This window comes from Chrysoperla carnea, chromosome 4 (genome assembly GCF_905475395.1).
Source record: "Chrysoperla carnea chromosome 4, inChrCarn1.1, whole genome shotgun sequence".
In the NCBI taxonomy this organism is placed as follows: domain Eukaryota; kingdom Metazoa; phylum Arthropoda; class Insecta; order Neuroptera; family Chrysopidae; genus Chrysoperla; species Chrysoperla carnea.
In genome coordinates, this window is record NC_058340.1 from 43,652,772 (window position 1) to 43,667,520 (window position 14,749).

At 28.4% G+C, this 14,749-nt stretch overlaps 1 protein-coding gene across 1 annotated transcript; it reads left to right on the forward strand.

The window, feature by feature from the left end:
- Positions 1–1,196: 1,196 nt before the first annotated feature.
- LOC123298540 (GTP-binding protein Di-Ras2) lies at positions 1,197–2,700 on the forward strand. Its single transcript, XM_044880571.1, has 2 exons — positions 1,197–1,639; positions 2,325–2,700. The coding sequence occupies exons 1-2, from the start codon at positions 1,197–1,199 to the stop codon at positions 2,698–2,700; spliced, it is 819 nt and encodes a 272-aa protein (XP_044736506.1).
- The last annotated feature ends 12,049 nt before the right edge of the window (positions 2,701–14,749 follow it).

Genomic DNA, 14,749 nt, shown 5'->3' on the forward strand with positions numbered 1-14,749 from the left:
CTTTTGACTGGGTGAACCAATTTTTTGATTCTTTATCTATTTGAAAGCTGGGGCTTCCCGTGTGGTTCCATTTCATTTTAGTCCAGTTCTGACAACGGCATCCATAAAACCACAAAGGTCTTAAATTTTCATTAAATTTGCACGACAAGAGGACGAATAACTGAATATCATGCCAACCGATTTCGATTGATTTTTTTTAAGTGACAAATTAGTTAGTGTACTTCAGATTCATTAAAAATCATAAAATAAAAAAAACATTTAACAAAAAGAAAACCGACTTCAAAAGAAAAACTTAATAAATCCAAAATAAATTAATATGCACTAAAAAGTAAAAAAATAACGATAATATAATGTAGTTAAAATTTTTGTAATTTTTGGAGTCGGTGTCAGCCAAGCTAATGTAGCACACTGTTCGGTCAGAGTTGTTTCCTTGGCTGACACCAACTCCAAAAATAACATTAATTTTAACTACATTCATTTATCGTTTTTTTTTTTACTTTTTAGCGCATATTAATTTATCTTGGAAAAGTTTTTCATTTGAAATCGGTTTTCTTGTTGTTAAAAGTTTTTTTATGAATAGAAAATTTCATTTGTAAGTTCTTCATTTTACCAAAGTATATAAGATTCCATTTTACCACACCTTATGGTCCTCTTCCTATTAAAATTTGTTTTTCCTCCCTGTTTTTTAATCTCCACCCCCCTCTTTTCAACTTGGTTCCTTCATGATATAGGTTTCTCTCTAGAGGAACCCCTACACAGTTGTCTACGCCGCCTAATGGTTAATCCGTCACTGACTTGATATTTAATTTATGAATGTTCAGGAGATACTAGCAAGTCCCGCTATTTAGTTAGTAATTAACTTCAATCGATAAAAAGAATCATTATCCATTTGTACCCAAATTGCATTGAGTACTAAGATAATTATGAATCTAAAATATTAAAATACCTTTTTTTATTTGCCTACAGATTTTGAATTCAACAACCAAATTCATCTTTTCGAAGAACATGTTCAACAGACAACAATATCCTGAAATCTACATTTATGAAAATTAACAAGAAAATATGTGGAAACTAGTTTGATTTTGTGAACTTAAGAACAATTATTTATCAAAATTTACGAAGTTTTATTTTTATTTGGTTTAGTTTATTAGGACACTTGAAAATAAGAACAAATGAATAACAATATCGCAACAACAATGTCAGATTATGAACGTATCCGTCTAGTGATATTAGGCGGAGCCGGCGTTGGTAAAAGTTGTATCGTTAAACGATTTTTAACAAATAGTTATACAGATAAATATCGTAGTACTGTTGAAGATTTATATAATCGTGAATATGATTTAGGTACAGTCACGTTAAAAGTTGATATATTAGATACAGCGGGTGATATGCAATTTCCCGCTATGCGCCGTTTAAGTATTGCCACAGCACATGCATTTTTATTAGTGTATGCATCCACATCGGCTGCATCTTTTGAAAGTATTAAACGATGCTTTGAGGAGATACGAGAACAACGTGCTGATTTTCAAGAAATACCCATTGTTGTTGCGGGTAATAAATTTGATTTGGCCACGTCTCACCGTGAAGTACGAATTGAAGATGTTAGCGAATGGGTTTATTGCGAATTACCAAAATTAAGGTATGTTTAAAAGTATAATATCGTTAGTGTTAAACAAGCAGGGAACCAAAGGAAATTGTTTTAAAAAAAAGTTTTTGAAAGGAGAAAAACGGAGACATTGCCCTTCTTTGAACATTTCTTGAGTATTTAATAATTTTAAACAACTCATGCTATTACTATTTAGATTCAGAATATCACCCCTGCCGTGCTACTTTTGACGATAGCTCAGAAATTATACATCGAATCGTCAATGAGACCCGATTTTTCTTATTTTTTCTTAGTTGTTGAAATAGCATAGATTACTCATTCGTTTGTTTATTTACGTCATGCAAGTAATGAAAGAGAGTCACTTTTCCACACGATACTCTTATCACATCCAAAGTAATAGCAAACTGTACTGTCAGAGTTGGTTCCTTGGCTGACACCAACTCCAAAAATAACAATATTTTTTTCTAAATTATATTATCGTTAATTATTTACTTTTTAGTGCATATTAATTTGTTTCGGAAAAGTTTTTCTTTTGAAGTCCTAATTTTTGTATGTGCTAAAAAATGCTTCTGGCACATTTTTCTAGACATCATTCCGAATCCAACGATCTATAGCACGTATTTTTACAGTATTTCTATATTTCACCAATTGAACTTGTTACTTAGACTATAAGAGATATTTATAAGAAATGTTTAAGAATTTTTTTCAATTCTTCTAGGGTTAAAGTACTTGAATGTTCAGCCAAAGATGATTATAACATAAAAGAAATATTTCGATCATTCGTCACACTATCTAGAATATTACCACAAGGACAAGATGATGGTAGCGGTACAAGTGGTCTAAAACGACGTTCATCTGCATATGTATCCACATCAAAAGGTCAACGACGTACACAAAGTCCAAACGATAGTACAGTGAGTGGACGTGATCGGGGTAGTAGTAGTAGCACATCTACATCTGCTGATACAAATTCATCATTAAGTGAACCACGATCAAAGCCACGATCGAGATCGTTAATACGACGTTCAAGTCGAAAAGCAAAACAACAGATACGTGATGCACAAAGTAATTCTGATGAATGTATAGTATCATAAATTTTTTATTATAATATTTAATTCAAGCTCTCATATCTGTAATAATTTCGTCATAAAAACTTCTTAGAATAAAAGATGAAAATGACAGTGAAACATACTTAAAATAATATAAAGCAGTCAAAGCAATTTTTATTAATTGCTTTTCAGAATACAATATTATCCATTCTTTGTCTAATTGAGTTGTTGTACAGAAAATTATTAATTTAATTAGTTATCCGGTTGGAAAACTAGGTCAAATTAAATAAAAAAATATCAGCGAAGGTACAAAAATTCGCACCCGGTTGAAATTTGTTAGGATTGTTCTAAATTCTGTAAAATCCTCATCGATCCGAGACTCGAAAAACCCTTATTGTCACATTTGACCCCGCGTAAAGTTTTGTCTACGTCTCGGATCGATGAAGACTCTTTGAATTTCAGTTATGATGGTGTTTTGATCAATTCTACCAAATTTGAGCTGGGTGCCAATTTTTGTAAATACGTTCTGATGTTTAAATTGGCTGGATACTACCCCCGTTTTTCAGATATCCATCTATAATAGAAACAACCCACACCAATCAACATTTAATTAAAGATATCTGGTTTTTTTAAAACTAGTCTGTCAGATTAACGAATTTATTGATAAAATTTCCAAGAAAGAAGAATGCTTGCTAATGAAGACCAGTTTCTTTGTAAACCCCGAGTTTTTTATTCTTTTATTCTGTCATTTAAATTAAAATTGTGTTTCTCAATCATTTTTAACTTTTTATTTCTAAGTTTTCTATGAAGCTAATGTTACTGTTGCGAGAGCTTTTGAAATAATTTTTTAATTAATTGGTTAAACTATTTTGATAAATATATTTATCATTATCTGTCTACATTTAACTATTCACTAAATTAAATTAATTAAATTCGATTAGTTTTTAATGATTTAGGGTACAAAAAGTAAACCCAAGTATTTTTGTGTGACATGAAAATGTGTTTATAGAATTTAGTTTTTATTGCAAATTTATTGATCTAGAATTTTTTTTATTAATAAAATTCTTGATAAATAAAACTATTAACTTCTGACACCTCTTGTATCGCTTTAAACGGATCCGAACATTGTAAAATTACAACCAAGATACATGGATCTGCTGTCCATTAATGAAAAATTATTTCGCCTCAATAAGTAAGTCAAACGCTTGATCTGAATATACTCAAAATCAAAATTTTAATATTTATAGAATATCCACAAAAAGATTTCTAAAACTCTTTCTATTCAAGATCAATGAATTCGCAACAAAAGTAATTCTCAAATAACTCATGTTTATTGACCAGAAAAATTTCTATAATACAAATAACTATCGTTTTTAACAAATAAATTTATAAAAAATATTTTAAAAAATAATTTTTTTATTTAATTGACAATATTGATAAAATATATGACGCTTGATGCAAAATAATCTAGTAAAAATAATTTTAAAATATGTAATTAATAAAAGTAGTTAATGTAATGTTTATAAAAAAAAAAAAATTGTTGTTAAAAAGTGAATTAATGTTTTACTTTATTCGAAACTGAAAATATTTTTAATATTTGTAAACTATTTACAAATATTACCAAAATTATCAAAAAATGATCAAATGAAAATGTCAAAATATTAGAAGTTTAGAAACAGTCAAGTCCAAAATGTTTGAAGACCATTTTGTCTTTTTCAACAATTTTTAAGGTGATCATACGCTATATTCAGTATGTGTTATGGTACGAGATATGGTCTTATTTTAAGACGGCTGAATTTCGAATATATATCTTTTTTTCTTATTGAACTTAGGTGGGGATGAAAAAAGTTTTCATTGCATCTGAATACGATTCCGTTACTTAGGAATGTGCACTAGTATAGCAACGAATTTCCGCTTTGGAAATTAAAATAGCATAGTTGAATTATAAAATTAAATTATATTGAAATTAACGCCTCACTAAAATGATTCGACTACTTACTTTTGAATAAAATGTGCCATGATGGTGGCAACGGCCATAATGTCTGGCAATAATAAAGACACGAAAGATGATTAAATTTCATTTATTCCCCCATTTTTCTTTATAAATTTTTTTATTGTTTAAATACATATTAGCTAATTGTAATTACTCTTATAAAAAGTGTATCTTAACTAATTCATACTGATTATGACAGCATGATAGTTGAAATACGAATTTATATAGAACAAACATTGATCTAGGAATTTAAAAAAAAAATCGAAATTTAATTCGAAAAATTCTATAATTTTCCTCTATTATCTTTGATAATACTTAGGTAAAACTGATATTAAAACAATTCTCAATTACTGTCCTTATTGCTGATTTTAAAATCTGCAATTTTCGACTTTTTTTTTTTTTTAATTATCGCAACCGCACTCAAATGTCGGACGTAATTTATTCCAACCTTATTTAAGAACGTTAAGAGCTCTTTTTATTATTAGCTTGACAATGCGTTTGTTTATTTGTAAATGAGATTAATCCGGTTGGAATAACTATGCGTCTCCGATCAGCCGTTCAAAGAGAGTCAATTTTTTTATCCACGCAAATAAATTGCCGCACCGGCAAGAAAAATACTTACATTTTAATAAATGTAGTTAAAAAGTTACAAATATTATAAATATTTTTAATCGTTACAAAAATTAATAAAAAACTGTAAAAATAAATAAATATAAAAGAAGTATCATTTTTTTATAATTTATTTAAATAAAAATGAAAAAGTACTGTTTTCAAACAAAACATGAACGTGGTGCTAAGTGTAGTGGGTAGTAATTTTAATTTTGTTATGAAAACTAATATTCAAAAGATTCCCAACAAAAGTTTTATTTAAAACCATTACGGTCTTAAGGGGTCTTTGAAGTTTAAAAATAGATGTTTAATTAAAATTTATGAAAAAAAAAGTGTTAAAGATTGGAATAAAATTTAGTTCTTTTTTTTCAACTGAAAGAAATGTTTACGACACGTTGACGGATGATAGCTCTTAAAATGGGGTGTGAATCGGTTCCAAATTTATTGTTTTCAGCGAGTATCAACAACAGAATCAAACAAAATTTTGTTAGTTATATCTTTTTATGTTCCCTAAATGATTAGTCATAATTAAAATATCGAAAAAAATTGCACTTTTATTATGAGAAAAACTCAAAAATTGATATGAAATGACAATAAAATAAATTTGTTAATTTTTTTGGACATTTTGAAACTTATATTTGGGACTAGCTATTTTCAACAAGTTTTACAAGGATTTTATTCGATAGGCTAAATATTATCAATATTGCAATAATTTTAATGCATATTATCAATAAACTTATCTATCATTAGTAAGCGATTCCTAGACCATATAATTAGCCAAATAATTGCTCTTAAGCTTCTTTCTGTTTTGCAAGTTACTGTTTTTTTAGCTTTGAGTTTTTAGAAGTGTTGTTATTACGTGGTAAAAATTGGTATTTTTTGTTTTGTACTTTTAAGCTTAACTATTTATAAAATAATTCCAATTTTGTTTTTTAATTTTTGGACACCTTAAATTATTCAAAAAAGCAAAAAAAGAGTTAAACTGTAAAGACTCCTTAAAATCTTTCACTAATTTGCAAAAGTAAAATCACCACACGAGAAATTTTTTTACAACATTAATCTCTGTAACATAAATTCAACGTCTCACTAATACAAAGGTTCTAAGGTGATCCATGTAAAAAAATTATTTTTCTCTCTCACATAATAAATAACACTAATCATCAAAAAGCGAGCAAAACGCATTTCTATCATCAGCATATAATTATATTATTCTGTAAAGTCACAAATGACATCAAGCTGTCAATATAACAGTTAAAATTAGGCTTAGACCTTAAAAACAAACAGCAGTAGCCTATGGAATCACATTATGCACACACAGGTACAGTGGAATAAGAAAAATTTAGTCCCAGGTCCAGTACTCTCAAACGAAACTACGATCAAATGAAATAAAATTTTTCAATTTTTCTGTCTTCATTTGAATGGGAGGATATTTATACTCGAGCTGGGACTATGACATATGCAAAGAAATTGAACTTTCTGGTTCAGGGTCGTAATATAGGTACTATTGACCATTTTTAATAAACATAAGATGGTAATTGCATGGATCATCTTAAGCTCACTTAAGTATATGTAAATGTATAATGCTTTATGTAAAAATTCACCGTCCTCTAGATAATAACCACTAATTTTTTTCTTATTTACGTAAATCATTTTTGTTATTTCAGGAAAACTATTTCAAATTGATATAAGATATTTAAACTAAAAAATTAAACTAAATATAGTTCACAGTTAGAATTATACTGACATTTACGATACTTTTGTCATTCTATTTATGATAACAAAATTGTCTATTTAAATAATCAAGCAAATAAAAGTGTCGTAAGAGGCAAAGCAAATAGTCCTAACCGCTTCAATTTATTATCTGAGCTTATTTTGCATTCCCAAATCATGTCGATTGGTAGAAATTGTGATTTTTAATGCGAATTAAGTATAAAAAAAGATAGTCAATCATGGGGACTGTCAACGGAAGTGAAATCTTAAAACATTGTAATAACTGGCCCTTGGCCTAGCCTTTGGGTGGCTGTTACTCAAATAGCTGTTGACAATTGTAGATTAATATGGTGGGAGCGCAAATAAATACATTTGAACAGCAAGATATCAAGTAATATAATATTTATATGCGTTTTAACCATTTATTTCATGGGTTTTAATTTTTTGGTTCGAAGCCTTCAGAAACATTTTGTAGTGGACCTAATTGTGAACCTAAGCCATCCTCGCATTCACTTGTTCAATTACAAACACCGGTGAAGCGAGTTCCATGATTTTTGTTCACCTAAAAGTGCTTAAGAAGTATAGTCTACATATGTTCTATTAAAATTAATGGGCACGACCTCGGAGGTCAATTAACAGGTCCATTACATAAAATTATATCTATTCATTATGAAATGGCAAATAAAACTAAACACAAAGCAAATGTCTGCTGTCAAATCCGTTATCAAACAATAGTGATGTTAACTTAAAGATGTGCACTTCTAAAAAAAATAACTTTCATTTCCGGTAAAATTAAGAATAATCGAATACAACACATATATGAAAAAAATCCTGTCTAATGAAAATTTATCTTTTCTTCAAAATACATTAAAATTTAAAATAAAAAGCACAGAACATAATCTTGTGATTTTGTATCAAATAAAGTTAATGCGAACAAAAATAATAAATTAACTAAAAATATACAAGTTGTTCTTTTTGCGGGTAATTTTGTACATACATAGATAATAATAATTTTAGTATATACATTAACAAAACAGAGAAAATCACATAAACTTACTAATATTTTACTTTGTCAAAGTCACAGAAAAAAAGAAACATTTCTTGACTCAATGAATTTGCATGATATGAGGAGAAATCTTCTTGTATTTAAAACGACGCAAGAAATTTGTTTTGTGTCTCAAGCAAATTTCAATATTATTGAGCCAAGAAAATAATTTTTCTGTGCACAATCATACAAAGAGATCTCAAACAGTTGAATTGCTTGTTGATTGATTGTTTAAGTAATCTTAACCAGTCAATAAAATTCATTTTTGAATACAAGAATTTATTCATTTTGTTATAAGTACATTTTAAGAAATTTTGCTGTCTGATTAGGTGTGGTTATTGCAAATCAAAAAATAATTTGGGGATTTATTGATCGAGCGATAATATCTTCGGTGAACTAATGTTAAATCGCAAGATTTGTGTCATCCAATCTTAACCGTAGTGGTTTCACTGTTTGATTTAAATTACTTATTTTAAGATTCAATTACGACTATCAAAACAAAATTTTGTTAACAGTACCTTGGAATAACCTTCGTTATATCCCCCATTTTTCTTCTTGGGTTTCTAATGCCTGGCATGCTGGAAAAGTTATGGACAAGGCTTCAGGGAAGGCTGAGTTTAATCCCACTTATCTCTATTTGTCTATGAAACAGTTTCTGTTTAAAAACCGCGTTTTGCTCTTTAACCATCAAGAGAAAATTCTTCGAACAAAACTCATCCTGTGAAATACCTGACATTAAAACATGAATGTGTTCTGATCTCTTTGTATGAATGCGAAAATATATTTCGATGGCATAACTAGAGATATTTTTGGCTCAGGATCTCTATTTATGTTACAAAATAAAAAATTTCCATTAAATAATTTCTACATATTAAAGTTAAAAATATTTATTTTTATGTTCTAAGGTGCACTCTGTGTCACAAAAAATGCACGGGTTTTACCATTCTAAGTGATATAGCTATAACATTATATGTGAAGTACATGTACTGTTTGGTTATATTATTTTGATTGATTCAACTTTTTCCTTTCTTTCGACACACAGTGTGCATACCAGACATTCCTAATTTGAAATTTAGAAAAACAATTATGAAATATTTCAAATTTCGAAAACAATGTTATGATAAATAACATGATATCTAAAATTAATATTAGAAATTATTTGATAGAAATTATTGTTACAAGCTCTAACCACATTGTCAAAAAAGCTTTACCAATAACTTTTTTTTACACTAAAATTTCATCATATTATTTACGCACCGTTTACACAATATTGTACTATGGAGGGTAGAGATAAGGAGAATCATCCATGTCTATAAAAAGTGTCTACAAAAAGCAAAAAATTGTTAGCGCTGCTGTATCAAAAGTGTAAGTTTTAAAAGAAAGTAATACGATTAAGATAGATATCTAAACAAGTTGTTAGTGACGGATAGAGAAGTTAACATAAAACGCAAAGTCATAAGAGTAAGATAATTATCTAAGCAGGTTGTTAGATAATGATAGAGAAGTTCATGTCAAACAACGTTTGATACACAGCGCCATCCTGATCAATTTTAGAACTGTTATTTTACTGTTGTTTTGGACACTTTTTTACTTGGACCCCCTTTTTAAGATTATCGTCCTTACCTCTGCCCTCCATATATTGTACCTATAAACTAAGGCATGTGATTAATTTTTACAAAATTCATGAATTATAAATATCGCCGTTCACTAAAAATATTAGCAAGAGTTTTATATCAAAATTTATTAATTTTTTTAAAAAACTTGTATAAATAAAAATTTATAAAACAAACAAAAAATTATACAGGCAAAATATCAAATATTCGCCGAAATACATATTTATTAAAAAAATTTAAAAAAATATTATCAATATGGAAATATCTTTGTAGTATACTCAATAAGAGCTTATTATTATTTAGTAGAAAACTAAAATTATCTCTAAAATTAATTCTAGTCTTAAATTAAATTTATATGTACTTTAAAGGAACTAAATATTGTTCTATTTTTAGAAATTATAGTATTTCAACTTAGCGAATATTAGCTAAATGTTCTAAATTATTTAAATACTAACTAATAGGGTATATGCAGCTATTTAAAATTGGAAAAAAAACTGACATGCATTTTTTATGTCGTCGAAACACTTGAATCATTTTAAATCTAGACACATATCCTATTACATTCTGCAGTCATAATAAATGAATAAAAACGACGGTCTAAGACATATTAAGCGGCATTTTGTTTTTTTAAACAAGAATCAAAAGGTGTTAGTTAAAATTATGACTGCAAAAATGTTTAAAAGTTATAACTGTATGAGCTTTAAAAATTTACCTGTACGTTCTCAAAATGAATTTAGTATTACATTTATAATGTATCTATATAGATCGATATCTTTACTTGTAGTATATCTTAAATATTTAGAATTAGAAACAAATTTTACTAAGAAAAATCTTAATACAAAGGCCATTTGTTCATCGACAAAATCCTTCTTATTTAATCGTGGTTTAATGTGAAGCTTTCTGATTAAAAGTTATATCATCTACGAATAGCAGCTATAATCTTTATGCTTTGGAAGAAGCAAATCATGCATTCAGACATCTAAAACTGGCGAAAAATACCAGCAGATTGTTACACGGCTTAATCATTTGGTGATTGCTGCGTGACCGTCAGTTTTCCACAAAATTTTCCTATTCAATTAAAACTTCAAAGCAAAAATGCTTGATATAGATATGAACTTTTAACGTTCGGCCCATATAATGAGCATTATATTGCCCTGACAAATTTTTAATTATCACACCAGCTTAAAATAGATGAATATTTGCTTTGGTATTCTAATAAGAAGTCGAGTTTCCAACATTATCAATTTTGGTCCCATATTCAACAAAGTAACGCGTCCGTAGTCTGATATTTTCAGTTGCAAACCAAAGTTCAAAATATTCATGAATTTTAAACTTGCGGGACAATTAAAAGCTTTTTTGGTGACTAACTCATTGAAGTTAGACTAACTACTTTCACATAAATTTCTGACTTGTAAATAATCTAAGAAAATGTAGGTCTATCACACACAAAACGCGGCCTCTGCAATATTTTAATTACCAGCAGTTTAACAGTAACCCATATGGTGATTTAAGATTCGCTGCGATTATAAATCAATCTAAATTCAAAGCTTTAAAAGCAGTTATTTCTCTAGGACAACTTTTAATCTCAAAACTTGTAATAAGATTAGTTATCAAATAAAAAGGATTTGGTGTACCTAAGTTCTATAAAAATTGAATGTTTTCAAAAAATTAAAAATTAGAAAATATTCTGTAAATAACTGTATTTTGATCATTGTAGCAAACCATAAAAATGCTTGGCTTTATATGATTTTGAATTTTGTATTTATAATAATCTACATATTATAAATGTATTTAAAATGGTTCCGTGGAACAAATTTTAAAAAATTTCACATTAATATAGTATTTGCACGAAATTTCACATATGACACATATGTGTTTTTCAAAACTAAATGTCTTTTAAAACAAACCACAAAAAAAACTCACACCTAAATACTTGGATTTTAATATAACATTTAGAACAAAAAATTAGTAAACTTTTATTTAAGTAACGTGATAAGATCATTATTTGAACTGAGATTACAAATCTCTATATAGGATAACTAAACGTTTCAAAAAAAACCCATGTGATCGAATTTTAAACATTTCTTCTTCTCTTTTATACATTTTAAATCTCAGTTCTCTTTTAACTCGCTTAGTTAATAAATTTTCAAAACAAAGTATCACCGAATATTGTGAAAATAAAAAAACTTCTAAAAAGACTGTGTGAATCACAAACCAACAAATCGGTTGCATCAAAATGGTAACCCAATGCTCTATCAAAAAAAATATATATAGAGCTGAAAATAACCAATATTGTGAATTTAAAACGCTTGAAAAAAAAATAAAATTATTATTATAAGTATTAACAACATTTTGAAATCTTACAAAATTTTAAAAATATATTATGAAAATATTTTTAGATTGTTGTTAATTTGGGATGAAAATTTTTTTATTATGAAACCTTTAGATCAAAAGGAGTAAAACCAAAGTGGTAAATTATAATGTAGATTTTGTGATTTATTATTATTAATGAAAAAAAAATCATTTTTGTATACCTTGTTAGGTAAAATAAGAAAAAAAAAACTAATTTATCAAATAAAAAACTTTTTAGTCACTAATATTATTACATAACTATAATGTTAATCTTACGTCACGTTAAATTAAAATTATTTTTATGAATAGAAAAATTCTTATTTAAAATCGAAAATCATTTATACAAACGAACTGATATTTAAAGCATATCAATAAAATCATCTTTGGTCAATATAAAGTCGTTGAAAAAAAGCAAATTTCACCTGAAACATAATCACTACTGTTTCATACTACTGTGCCCAAAAAATAATGTGACATTGTATTTATTTTGAAAATTCTTTATTTATTCTTTCAAATCAATTTCATCCCCTTCAAAGTAATCCCCTCCCAATTCAATGCACTTATGCCAACGGATTTTCCAATCTTCGAAACACTGGTTGTAGTCACTTTCCCGGATTGCCTTCACTTCCGTCTTCGCTGTGGCTTGAATCTCCTCTATCGTATCAAAACGGTGTCCCCGGAGCGGTCTTTTGAGCTTACTGAACAGCCAGAAGTCGCACGGCGCCAGAACAGGTGAATACGGTGGTTGTGGAACGCTATGGGTTGAGTTTTTGACGAAATGATCACGAATTATGAATTCAGTATGGGATTTTTTACATTATCGTGGTGTAAAAGCCATGAATTCGACTTTCCACAATTCCGACCTTTTTAGGCGGATAACGTTCCATGTGGACTGTTTGGTCGGGCGGAGGGAATTCATAATGCACAACAAACGCGCGCAGTTTAAATTCAAATGTCACCTTATTTCTTGGACACAGTATTATATAAATTCATAAAGAAAGGCTGTTCTAAAATAAACAGAAAAGCATTGATAAAATTCTGCCATTTGTGACAGTTAATCCAAGTATGTGTTTCTTGCATACTAAACCAATAAAAGATACGGTTATATGGGGCATTCAATTCAATGTCCGTGGGAAATGCCAATTTATTTATTTTTATATTATCAGTAAAAACTATTGATACAGAATAGAATACTAAAACAAGCAATTGACTGAGTTAATTGTTGAAATAGCATGTCAGTGTTGATTTCTTTATCACATTACACATACAAACATGTGACACATCCATAACTGTTAATCAAGTATAGTACATATTATAAATTTTCCGCCTAATTTTCGCCCTCACGGGTAAACAGTGATGTTTACGAAAAAATGTTTCAAACAAAAGTTGTTTAATTTTTGATAAGAAACATTTCTTACATTTAAACTTTTGTTCTATCTCTAACGGTTTACAAGATGGGTCCTACGGACCCAAGACCCAATTGACCTATGATGCTCATTTACGAACTTGACCTCACTTTTTACGTCCTGAGTACGCTGTAAAAATTTCAGCTCGATGTCTTTTTTCGTTTTTGAGTTATCGTGTCCACAGACGGACGGACGTACAACCGGAAATGGACTAATTAGGTGATTTTATGAACACCTTTGACAAAATTTTTTTCCTAGCATCACTATTTTTAAGCGTTACAAACTTGGGACTAAACTTAATATACTATGTATATTTCATATATACATGGTATAAAAATATACTTTTTTTTCTACTTTACGCCAACACCAATACAGAATAATAAACTGAAGTAATTCAATTCTAGTCTGTGATCGTACCAAAGCACTAAAACTTCCCAATTTTCCACCAACATCAATTTGCGAGTAGTATAATGATAGCCTTTGGTAGCAATATTTATGCAAAAGAAAGTGATAAAAAAGTCTACTTTATAATTTGATTTTTATTTAAAAATTTCTATTCTTACCCGGGAAAGAGTTTTATCGAAATCAGAAACAAAAATTGATTCCCGATTTTATCGATTTTTTCCAAGGGGTACCCCTTAAGAATTTTTTTTTACTTCGATATCGATAAAATTCATTATATAAGACAATTTTGATTCAAAAATTCCAAAAATCGAGTTTTTTTTAATGATTGGATTCGTGGCTTTTTAGATATTATCCAAAATTGGACAAAAAGAGCGATTTTCTCAGAATTTATACATCCAATCGATAAGTACACTCAATTTTTGTATTTTTTGAGTCAGAATTACCTTATATACAGAGTTTTATCGAAATCGAAAACAAAAATTTTTTCCCGATTTTTTTCCCTAAGGGGTACCCGTAAAGAAAAATTTAAAAAATCGAGACCCAATTGACCTATGTTGAACATTTACGAACTCGACCTCACTTTTTACGCCCTGAGCACGCTGTGAAAATTTCAGCTTCGTGATGACAGACAGACGAGTTTTGTTCCTAGCATCAATATTTTTAGGAATTACAAACTTGGGACTAAACTTAGTATACCTTTGATATATTTCATATATACATCATATAACAATAACAGGGTATATAATGACGACTTTGATGATTAATTTTTCTTCTAATACCATGTGGCAGTACGAAAATCAGATTTAAATGAGTCCCTAGAGTTTTTAAGGTACATTTCAACTTAATATCATACATTCACAATGAATAAGAATTATTATTGTAAATTAAATAAGGATTTTTCGAAAAAAAAAAATCAAAAAGTTCCAAAAAACATATTTGTGATGTTTTAAAATAATTAATT

Coding starts and splice junctions, on each gene's coding strand:
- LOC123298540 (XM_044880571.1), top strand. CDS start 1,197: ATGTCAGATTATGAACGTATCCGTCTAGTGATATTAGGCGGAGCCGGC. Junction 1,640..2,324: donor TGCGAATTACCAAAATTAAG/GTATGTTTAAAA, acceptor CAATTCTTCTAG/GGTTAAAGTACTTGAATGTT.